Source organism: Tachyglossus aculeatus, chromosome 1 (assembly GCF_015852505.1).
Source record: "Tachyglossus aculeatus isolate mTacAcu1 chromosome 1, mTacAcu1.pri, whole genome shotgun sequence".
In the NCBI taxonomy this organism is placed as follows: Eukaryota; Metazoa; Chordata; class Mammalia; order Monotremata; family Tachyglossidae; genus Tachyglossus; species Tachyglossus aculeatus.
In genome coordinates this window covers 28,959,961-28,972,239 of record NC_052066.1, presented here as the reverse complement: position 1 = coordinate 28,972,239, position 12,279 = coordinate 28,959,961, and the positions used below count along the sequence as shown (strand labels likewise).

At 46.3% G+C, this 12,279-nt stretch overlaps 1 protein-coding gene across 2 annotated transcripts in view; it reads left to right on the top strand.

The window, feature by feature from the left end:
• Window positions 1-12,279, top strand: part of SRPRB (SRP receptor subunit beta) — a 47,300-nt gene extending 35,021 nt beyond the window's left edge. Inside the window, exons 7-8 of one of the 2 annotated variants that reach the window (XR_005452527.1) lie at window positions 11,168-12,022; window positions 12,090-12,279. Coding sequence is in view for 1 of the 2 variants with exons in the window: in XM_038752339.1 (XP_038608267.1) it covers window positions 11,168-11,384 (217 nt within the window). In the remaining variant the exon portion in view is untranslated. Of the gene's footprint in view, window positions 1-11,167 lie in introns of both variants that reach the window. The other variant, XM_038752339.1, reaches the window with a different exon arrangement.

The window sequence follows — 12,279 nt, the reverse complement described above, 5'->3', positions numbered from 1 at the left end:
GGGAGGGGAAGGAGGTGGAGGTGGGGGTGGATGGGAGGAGGAGAGGGAAAAGCTGGGGCTGAGTGTGGGAAGGCCTCCCGGAGGAGGTGAGCTCTCAGTAGGGCTTTGAAGGGAGGAAGAGAGCTAGCTTGGTGGATGTTGGATGGGAGGGCATTCCAGGCCAGGGGATGAACATGGGCCGGGGGTCGATGGGTGGGACAGGGCGAGAACGAGGTAAAGTGAGGAGGTGAGCGGCAGAGGAGCGGAGGGTGCGGGCTGGGCTGGAGAAGAAGAGAAGGGAGGGGAGGTAGGAGGGGGCCAGGGGATGGACAGCCTTGAAGCCCAGGGGGAGGAGTTTCTGCTGATGCGCAGATCGATTGGTAGCCACTGGAGATTTTTGAGGAGGGGGAGTAACATGCCCAGAGCATTTCTAATACAAAGATAATCCGGGCCAGAGGAGTGAAGTATGTGAACCCTGTGTGGGACAGGGACCTGTGTCCTACTTGATGATCTGGCATCTACCCTGGCACTTATGTAAGCACCTCACAAATACCATATGTATGTACATATGTATATGGATGTATACCCTGTGTACACATAACGTGTGTGTGTGTGTGTGTGTGTGTGTGTGTGTGTGTGTGTGTGTGTTATAGGGAGTAGGAGGAAGTAGGATTTAATCCTCATTTTATATTTATATAAATCTAATTCCCAGTTCTACCACTTGTCTGCTTTGGGACCTTGAGAAGCAGCATGGCACAGTGGAAAGAGCCCGGGCTTTGGAGTCAAAGGGTCATTGGTTCCAATCCTGGCTCTGCCACTTGTCAGCTGTGTGAATTTGGCAAGTCACCTTCACTTCTCTGGGCCTCAGTTCCCTCATCTGTAAAATGGGATTAAGACTGTGAGCTCCCCATGGGACAACCTGATCACCTTGTAACCCTCCCCAGAGCTATAGAACAGTGCTTTGCACCTAGTAAGTGCTTAATAAATGCCATCATTATTATTATCATTATTATTAAGTCACTTCTATTTATTTTATTTTGTTAGTAGTTTGGTTTTGTTCATCTGTCTCCCCCTTTTAGACTGTGAGCCACTGTTGGGTAGGGGACTGGCTCTATATGTAGCCAACTTGTACTTCCCCAAGCGCTTAAGTACAGTGCTCTGCACATAGTAAGCACTCAATAAATACGATTGATTGATTGAATTCACATCTCTGTGCCTCAGTTCCCTCATCTGTAAAAATGGGGATTGAGACTGTGAACCCTGTGTGGACAGGGACCTGTGGTCCAACCTGATATGTCTGTATCCATCCCAGTATTCATCCCAGTGCCTGGTACATAGTAGGTGCTCAACAAAATACCATAGTTCTACTACTATTATAATCATGGGGATTAATCCCTATTCCCTCCCTACTCATATTGTGAAGTCTATGTGGAACAGGGATTGCCTTCAACCTGATTGTCTGTATCTGCCCCAACGCCAGAGAAGAGCTTAATAAATACCCCAATAATTATGCATTCAAATTTTCTGTCCCATGAATCGCACCAAATTTCCCATTTCTCTTACGTTAAGCTCTGTAGGGGGTGTTTCAGGAGGTGCTTGTGGAAGCAGCTGGTTTTAGGGGTCCATGCAGAATTACTGCAGTAAAGTCATTTAATTCTTGAAATCTCTTGGTTCTGTAAAATGAGGATTCAATACCTGAGCCCCGTGCAGGACAAGGGACTGTGTCTGACCTGATAGCTTGTAATAATAACTAATAATAATAATAATAATAATAATAATAATAATAATGTTGGTATTTGGTGAGGACTATCCATTCATTCAGTCATATTTATTGAGCACTTACTGTGTGCCGAGCACTGTACTAAGCGCTTGGAAAGTACAAGTCGGCAACAGAGACAATCCCTACCCAACAACAGGCTCACAGTCACAGAAGTGGGGAGGCAGACAACAAAATAAAACAAACAAGTAGATAGGCATCAATAGCATCAATATAATAAGAGAATTATAGATATAGACACATCATTATTAATAATAACGGTAATAATAATAATAATGGTATTTGTTAAGTGCTTACTATGTGCAAAACACTTTTCTAAGCGCTTAATAATATTATTATTATAATATAATAATAAGTGATATGTAATATTATACGCACAAGTGCTGTGGGGCAGGAGGGGGGGTAGCGCAGAGGGAGGGAAGGTGGGGCGATGGGTGGGGGGAAGGAGGAGCAGAGGAAAAGGGGAGGCTCAGTCTGGGAAGGCCTCCTGGAGGAGGTGAGCTTTCCAGTAGGGCTTTGAAGGGGGGAAGCGTCCTTACTTTGTGCTAAGCACTGGGGGGAGATATACAAGGTTATCAGGTTGTCCCACTTGGGGCTCACAGTTTTAATCCCCATTTTCCAGATGAGGTAACCGAGTGCACAGAGAAGTGAGGTGACTTGCCCAGAGTCACACAGCTGACAAGTGGTGGAGGACGATTCGAACCCACGACCATCTGACTCCCAAGCCCAGGCTCTTTCCATTAAGCCGCACTGCTTCTACCCCAGCACTTAGTACAGGTGCTTGACACACGTAAACGCCTAACCGGGCTTAATAATAATATAATAATGATGGCATTTTAATAAGCGCTTACTATGTGCAAGCACATGTTCTAAGCGCTGGGGAGGTTACAAGGTGATCATGAAGCAGCGTGGCTCATTGGAAAGAGCCCGGGCTTTGGAGTCAGAGGTCATGGGTTCGAATCCCGGCTCCGCCAAATGTCCTGCTGTGTGACCTTGGGCAAGTCACTTAACTTCTCTGAGCCTCAGTTCCCTCATCTGTAAAATGGGGATTAAGACTGGGAGCCCCACGTGGGACAACTTGATCACCTTGTATCCCCCCAGTGCTTAGAACAGTGCTTTGCACATAGTAAGCACTTATTAAAATGCCATCATTATTATTATTATTATTATTATTATTATTATTATTATTATCAGGTTGTCCCATGGGGGGGCTCACAGTCTTCATCCCCTGTTTTACAGATGAGGTAACTGAGGCACAGGGAAGTTAAGTGACTTGCCCAAAGTCACACAGCTGACAATTGGCAGAGCCTGGGATTTCGAAACCCATGACTTTGGGCAACGTCACTTCACTTCCTCTGGGCCTCCGTTACCTCATCTGTAAAATGGGATGAAGACGGTGAGCCCCACGTGGGACAACCTGATCACCTTGTATCCTCCCCAGCGCTTTAGAACAGTGCCTTGCACATAGTAAGCGCTTAACAAATGCCATTACTCTATTAATGTCCTGTCCTCCCCCCTAGTACTGTAAGCTCGTTGTGGGCAGGGAACGTGTCTGTTTATTGTTCTTCTAGACTGTGAGCCCACTGTTGGGTAGGGACCATCTCTATATGTTGCCCAACTTGTACTTCCCAAGTGGCTACTACAGTGCTCTGCACTCAGTAAGCGCTCAATAAATACGATTGATTGATTGATATTGTACTCTCCCAATTGCCTAGTACAGTGCTATGCACTCAATAAATACGACTGATTGAATGAACTTAATTTTACTTGAGAAAGTTTAGAGGAGTCCACAGAACCAAACCCTAATTCAGCCAATACGTTGCAGTAGCGCAACTTGGCTTAGATTGAAACTAATTTCAGCCTGGAAAATGCTGACTTTCCCTTCAGAATATTAATATTAACTGCCAAAGATATATATTTGTGTATATATAAACGTCTTGAATAAGATAACTGCACCTCCACGGTTTTTTTTTTTACCGTGCTCGCCGAACTTTTAACTTATCCATGACTTTAGGCTGTGATGTTCAAGTCTGGCACCCCATTTCTCCTCAGTCAATTAGTCGTCTGTGTATTAAGCGCTTACTGAATGCCAAGCACCGGGTGAGTACAGTGAAAGCCAGGCCCAGGTTCTTTATCATCCCCCAATAATCATACTAGTAATAATAATTATAATAATGGGATTTGTTCAGGGCAGGTTCTGTATCATCCCCCAGTAATCATACTAGTAATAATAATTATAATAATGGGATTTAAGGGCTTACTTTTCCAGCGTTTAGAAACAGTGCTCCTGCACAGGTAAGCGCCTTAACAAAGACCATCATTATTATTTTTCACAGGGTAAATCGCGGGGGTAGTTCCACAATTTAATCAGAGAAGCGGCAAGGCCCAGTGGACAGAGCCCCAGGCCTGGGAGTAGGAAAGACCTGGGTTCTAATCCCGCTCCGCCACTTGTCAGCTATGTGACTTCGGGCAAGTCACTTCACTTCTCTGGGCCTCAGTTCCCTCGTCTGTAAAATGGGATTAAGACTGGAGGGCGCATGCGGGACAATGGGACCTTGCTCCAACCTAGTTTAGCTTGTATCTTCCCCAGCGCTTAGAACAGTGCCTGTTCCATATCGTAGCACTTAATAAATGCCATCAATAGGTCAGACACAAGTCCCTGTCTGACTAGGGATTCCTGGTTATATGTATATGTGTTTGTACATATTTATTACTCTATTTATTTATTTATTCTACTTGTAAAAATCTATTCTACTTATTTCATTTTGTTAGTATGTTTGGTTCTTGTTCTCTGTCTCCCCCTTCTAGACTGTGAGCCCACTGTTGGGTAGGGACTGGTCTCTATATGTTGCCGACTTGTACTTCCCAAGTCGCTTAGTACAGTGCTCTGCACACAGTAAGCACTCAATAAATATGATTGATTGAAGTAGGAGGGAGAACAGGTATGGAAACCCCCATTTTTCAGGTGAAGAAATTGAGGCACAATTAAGTTCAGTGATTTTCCCCAAGGGTCACGCAACACAGCCAAGTGGGCAGAGCCCAGGATTAGACCCCAGGTCCTCTGACATTCCAGGCCTGTAGTCTTTCATTCATTCATTCATTCAATCATATTTAATGAGCATTTACTGCGTGCAGAGCACTGTACTAAGCGCTTGGGAAGTACAAGTCCGGCAACATCTAGAGACAGTCCCTATCCAACAGCGGGTTCACAGTGTAGAAGGGGGAGACAGACACAAAACCAAACATATTAACAAAATAAAATAAAATAGAATAAATGTGTTACAAGTAAAATAAAATAAAACCTATATAATCTGACCTACTAATTCCAAATACTGCAAGTACAACCCCAGACAATCAGTTATTGCTTTAAAGAGATCTTGGTACTTCCCTGCCTTCACAAAAACGGCTATTGGCATTTTGAAGAACCCTGTGGGCAGGAAATTTGTCTACCTACCCTGCTGTACTGCGCTTTCCCAAGGGCTGGGAAGAGGTAATTTGGCGCCAAAAAAGCCGCTCACCAATACCACACGCTTGATTCATTTTTAGAAAGGGGGGGATTTTGGCAAAGCTGTGTCAAAGAGAAAAACGAATATATCCCTTCTAGCTGCGTTTTTACTTTGCCAACTCTACCTCTCAACTTTATCAGGTAGTCCAAAAATCGAACCTAACTTTTCCAGAGCCCAGTTTCATTGATGCTGGGGTCTGAAAAAAGAATACCTGAGGATGGGCAGAGAAAAGTGACTTGATGTCCCTTTTTTTTTTTTTTTTTAAATACTACGTTTTCAGCCCTCCCTCTGTGCCAGGCACCGTACTAAGCGCTGGGGATACATAAAAATTAATCAGGTTGGACACAGTCCTGATCCCACACAGAGCTCGGTCTTAATCCCCATTTTGCAAATGAGGGAACTGAGGCCCAGATTAGTGAAGTGACACGCCCAAGGTCACACGGCAGACAAGTGGCAGAGCTGGGATTGGAACCCGGATCCTTCTGACTCTCGGACCTGTGCTGTATCCACTAAGCCATGCTGAAAGCGAACATCCTTAGAACCGAGCTCATTTGGCACAGTCTTTAAAACTCCAAATGTCTACAGAGTGGAAAGTAATTTTCTGCACGGCAAAGTCCATTTCAGTGCTTTGCGCGCAGTAAGCGCTGAATAAATACGATTGAATGAATGAATGAATGAATGACTTTCAGAGAAGCGGCATGGCTCATCATCATCATCATCATCATCATCAATCGTATTTATTGAGCGCTTACTGTGTGCAGAGCACTGTACTAAGCGCTTAGGGAAGTACAAATTGGCAACATATAGAGACAGTCCCTGCCCAACAGTGGGCTCACAGTCTCATTCATTCATTCATTCAATCGTATTTATTGAGCGCTTACTGTGTGCAGAGCACTGTACTAGGCGCTTGTAGTGTCAGTGGAAAGAGCCCAGGCTTTGGAGTCAGAGGTCCCCGGGCTCAAATCCCGGGCTCCACCAACTGTCAGCTGTGGTGACTTTGGGCAAGTCCCTTCACTTCTCTGGGCCTCAGTTACCTCCTCTGTAAAAGGGGGATTAAGACTGTGAGCCCCCCGTGGGACAACCTGATCACCTTGCATCCCCCCAGTGCTTAGAACAGTGCTTTGCACATAGTAAGCGCTTAACAAATACCATCATCATCATTTCAGGAAGTTCCATATTTTCAGTGATGCCTTGATGCCTAACCCCTGCTTCTCAGGAGCTTGCCATCTAATGGGGTGATGCTTAAACAGAAATCATCTGTTAAATAGGGATTGAGATTGTGAGCCCCACACAAGGGGCTTGTGGGAAAATCCTTTGTGGTAATAATAATAATTGTATTTGTCAAGCGCTTACTATGTGCCAGGCACTGTACTAAGTGCTGAGGTAGATACAAGCAAATTGGGTTGGATACAGTCCCTGTCTCAGATAGGGCTCACAATCTCAATCTCCACTGTACAGATGAGGTCACTGAGGCACCGATAATAATAATGATAATGGCATTTATTAAGCGCTTACTATGTGCGAAGCACTGTTCTAAGTGCTGGGGAGGTTACAAAGTGATCAGGTTGTCCCACAGGGGGCTCACAGTCTTAATCCCCATTTTACAGATGAGGTGACTGAGGCACAGAGAAGTTAAGTGACTTGCCCAGAGTCACCCAGCTGACAGTTGGCGGAGCCGGGATTTGAACCCATGCTTCTCACATAAGTGAAGTGACTTTCCCAGGGTCACCAGAGAAGCAGCATGGCTTAGTGGAAAGAGCACAGGCTTGGGAGTCAGAGGTTGTGGGTTCTAATCCCGACTCTGCCCCTTATCAGCTGTGTGACTGGGCAGTTCACTTCTCTATGCCTCAGTTACCTCATCTGTCAAATGGGGATTAAGACTGTGAGTCCCACGTGGGATAACCTTATTACCTTGTTTCTACCCCAGTGCTTAGAACGGTGCTTGGCGCATAGTAAGCGTTTAAAATAGTAAACGCTTAACAAATACCATTATTATTATTATTATTATTATTATTATTATTAAGGTGACGCAGCAGACAAGTGGCAGAGCTGGGATTAGAACCCGTGACTTTCTGAGTCCCGGGCCCGTGCTCTGTCCGCCACATCAAATACTTCTCAGTGTTAATTGTGATGTTGTTTAAGCGCTTACTACGTACCAAACCGTAGGCTCTTAATGACTTAGGCACTCCATCCGGATCCTAAAATATGATTCCCACCCCAACCCTCAGCAATCTGGGATGACAACTAGGCATCCTACAAGCATCCAAGTGGGCCGAATAGGAAGATCTCATCTTTGGAAAGTTATGTTCTGAGAGAGCAGGAAAAGTGCTGTTGGGATGCCTGGTACTTGCATTCATCAGTCAGTCATATTTATTGAGCACTTACTGTGTGCGGAGCACTGTATGAAGCGCTTGGGAGAGTCAGTACAACACTGTACTAAGTGCTTGGGAGAGGACAGTCCAACAGTAAACAGATTCCCTGCACACAGTCTGTCTGTGAATAGTATCGTATTTATTTATTCTTTGAGCGCTTACTGTGTACGGAGCATCATCATCATCATCAATTGTATTTATTGAGCGCTTACTATGTGCAGAGCACTGTACTAAGCGCTTGGGAAGTACAAATTGGCAACATATAGAGACAGTCCCTACCCAACAGTGGGCTCACAGTCTAAAAGGGGGAGACAGAGAACAAGACCAAACATACTAACAAAATAAAATAAATAGAATAGATATGTACAAATAAAATAAATAAATGAATAGAGTAATAAATATGTATAAACATATATACATATATACAGGTGCTGTGGGGAAGGGAAGGAGGTAAGGCGGGGGGGATGGAGAGGGGGACGAGGGGGAGAGGAAGGAAGGGGCTCAGAGCACAGTACTAAGCGCTTGGGAAGCAGTGTGGCTCAGTGGAAAGAGCCCGGGCTTTGGAGTCAGAGGTCGTGGATTCAAATCCCAGCTCCGCCACTTGTCAGCTGTGTGACTTTGGGCAAGTCACTTCACTTCTCTGGGCCTCAGTTCCCTCATCTGGAAAATGGGGATGAAGACTGTGAGCCCCACGTGGGACAACCTGATTACCTTGTATCTACCCCAGCTCTTAGAACAGTGCTTTGCACATAGTAAGCACTTAACAAATACCAAAAAAAAAAAGTCGGCAAACAAGCGCTTAGTACAGTGCTCTACACACAGTAAGCGCTCAATAAATACGATTGATGATGATAGAGATGGTCCCTACCCAACAGCGGGCTCACAGTCTAGAAGGGGGAGACAATCAATCAATCAATCAATCAATCGTATTTATTGAGCGCTTACTATGTGCAGAGCACTGTACTAAGCGCTTGGGAAGTACAAATTGGCATCACATAGAGACAGTCCCTACCCGATAGTGGGCTCACAGTCTAAAAGGGGGAGACAGAGAACAGAACCAAACATACCAACAAAATAAAATAAGTAGGATAGAAATGTACAAGTAAAATAAATAAATAAATAAATAAACAGAGTAATAAATATGTACAACCATATATACATATATACAGGTGCTGTGGGGAGGGGAAGGCGGTAAGGCGGGGGGATGGAGAGGGGGGACGAGGGGGAGAGGAAAGAAGGGGCTCAATCTGGGAAGGCCTCCTGGAGGAGGTGAGCTCTCAGGAGGGCCTTGAAGGGAGGAAGAGAGCTAGCTTGGCGGATGGGCAGAGGGAGGGCATTCCAGGCCCGGGGGGATGACGTGGGCCGGGGGTCGATGGCGGGACAGGCGAGAGCGAGGTACAGTGAGGAGATTAGTGGTGGAGGAGCGGAGGGTGCGGGCTGGGCAGTAGAAGGAGAGAAGGGAGGTGAGGTAGGAGGGGGCGAGGTGATGGAGAGCCTTGAAGCCCAGGGTGAGGAGTTTCTGCCTGATGCGCAGATTGATCGGTAGCCATTGGAGGTTTTTTGAGGAGGGGAGTGATATGTCCAGAGCGTTTCTGGACAAAGATAATCCGGGCAGCAGCATGAAGTATGGATTGAAGTGGAGAGAGACACGAGGATGGGAGATCAGAGAGAAGGCTAGTGCAGTAGTCCAGACGGGATAGGATGAGAGCTTGAATTAGCAGGGTAGCGGTTTGGATGGAGAGGAAAGGGCGGATCTTGGCAATGTTGCGGAGCTGAGACCGGCAGGTTTTGGTGACGGCTTGGATGTGAGGGGTGAATGAGAGAGCGGAGTCGAGGATGACACCAAGGTTGCGGGCTTGTGAGACGGGAAGGATGGTAGTGCCGTCAACAGAGATGGGAAAGTCAGGGAGAGGACAAGGTTTGGGAGGGAAGACAAGGAGCTCAGTCTTCGACATGTTTACCATGAAAACGGTAAAACGTAACAAAGTGAACAAATGAGGCATCGTATCCAAATATCGATTCGTAGGCCTTCAATCAATCAATCGTATTTATTGAGCGCTTACTGTGTGCAGAGCACTGTACTAAGCGCTTGGGAAGTCCAAGTTGGCAACATATAGAGACAGTCCCTACCCAACAGTGGGGCTCACAGTCTAGATGGGGGAGACAGAGAACAAAACCAAACATACTAACAAAATAAAATAAATAGAATAGATATGTACAAGTAAAATGAATAGAGTAGTAAATATGTACGTACATATATACAGGTGCTGTGGGGAAGGAAAGGAGGTAAGATGGGGGGGATGGAGAGGGGGGGACGAGGGGGGAGAGGAAGGAAGGGGCTCAGTCAGGGAAGGCCTCCTTGACACGATTAGAAAAGCAGCAGCCTGGCCTAGTGGATAGAGCCTTGACCTGGGAATCAGAAGGAGCTGGGTTCTAATTCCGGCTCTGCCACCTGTCTGCTGTGTGACCTCGGGCAAGCCACTTGGCTTCTCTGTCCCTCAGTTCCCTCATTTGTAAAATAGATGGGAGCCCTCTGTGGGACACAGATCGTGTCCAACCCTATTGTCTTGTATCTACCCCGGCGCTTAGTATCGTGTCTGGCACGTAATAATAATAACGTAATAGCAGTACTTGTTAAACGCTTACTGTTTGCAAAGGACCGTTGTAAGCACCGGGGTAGATGCAAGTTAATAATAATAATAATAATCAATCAATCAATCGTATTTACTGAGCGCTTACTGTGTGCAGAGCACTGTACTAAGCGCTTGGGCAGTCCAAGTTGGCAACATCTAGAGATGGTCCCTACCCAACAGCGGGCTCACAGTCTAGAAGGGGGAGACAGACAACAACACAAAACATATTAACAAAATAAAATAAATAGAATAAATGTGTACAAGTAAAATAGAGTAATAAATACGTACAAACGTATATGCAGGTGGTGTGGGGAGGGGGAGACAGAGAACAAAACCAAACATATTAACAAAATAAAATAAGTAGAATGGATATGTACAAGTAAGATAAATAAAAAAGAGTAATAAATACGTACAAACATATCTATCCCATCATCATCATCATCAATCGTATTTATTGAGCGCTTACTATGTGCAGAGCACTGTACTAAGCGCTTGGGAAGTACAAATTGGCAACATATAGAGACAGTCCCTACCCAACAGTGGGCTCCCAGTGCTTAGAACAGTGCTTTGCACATAGTAAGCACTTAAATGCCATCATTATTATTATTATAGCAGGCTCCTTCCCCATGAGTCCCCTCTGTACAGTTGCAAACAAGCCGTTTCCTCCCATCCTCCCTTATCAATCAATCAAGCGTATTTATTGAGCGCTTGCTGTGTGCAGAGCACTGTACTAAGCGCTTGGGAAGTCCAAGTTGGCAACATATAGAGACGGTCCCTACCCACCAGTGGGCTCACAGTCTAGATCACCGTCGCCAAGTCCAGTGCCCTGCACCCACTAAGCGCTCAATAAATAGGATCGAGTGGAAGCAAGGAGTGGCCGGCTCGGGTTTTGTCTTGCAGGAACACCTTACGGGTGACCCGCTCGGCCGCCCCCAGCACGATGGACAGCTCGGCCGCCGCCGTGGCCCCTCAGCTGGGGAAGAAGGGCAGAGAGTTCGACTTCTCCCAGCTGCCGATGAAGGTGGACTTCCTGGAGTGCAGCGCCCGGGGAGGCACCGGGGAAGAGGGCAGCGCCGACATCAAGGATCTGGAGAAGTGGCTGGCCAGGGTCGCCTGAAAAGCGGCGGCGAGGGCCGTCCCGAGCGAAGCCCCGCGACCCCTGACTGGGAGGTCTCGGAAAGGAGAGGCCAGGCCGGGGATGGGGACGCCCATCAGGTTCAAGAAAACATTTGGCCGCTTTGGACAGTAGCGGGGGGGATTTTATCCAACGTCTTTCGGTTGGTTTGGAAGCGTTGCCTTTGATGGCGTCCTCTCCGACCGCCCTCGTCACCCCCTCCCGCCCGGCAGCAGCGTTTTCCCTTACGTCTTGTTCCTCCTGATTAAGACCAAGTGTCAGCCAGGAGAATTCAGCCACTGTCAGGTTGAATTTTCACGCCCCCGTGACTTAGTCCTTGCCAACTTCCCTTCAGTAAAAAAAAACAAACCCCCCCAAAAAAATCCAGCCCCGACATCGAATTGATTTCCGATTTCTCTGATTTCTTTCCTCCCTTTGCCCTTTTTTTTGACCTCTGCCCTATCCTTTTGACCGCTGCTCATAGTCTGCCCCATCCTAATTCTGAGCTGTCCCAATTCCCGATGATGGGACGACAGCAAAAAAGCTTTCCTGGGGTTGGGATCGTCTTTCCCACCCCCTGCTCCCTCATTGAGATCGTAGCTTCCAAAGCCAAGGAATGAGCGTCGTCCACTCCTTTGAAGGTCAGGTTTTTCCCATTACTTGTTAACTTTGCTTTTTAAGGAATGAGCGTCGTCCACTCCTTTGAAGGTCATGTTTTTCCCATTACTGGTTAACTTTGCTTTTGTAAGTCTGCTGTTTAGAAACTCTGCGATCCTAAAAGGTGTGTATTTCTGTAGCGGAATGCTCGGCTTTTTTTGCCCCCCTCTTGGAACGTGTGGCTTTTTTTGAAATAATGACAGATTGTTCGTAAATAAATGACCAGCTTGCTATAAAGCAA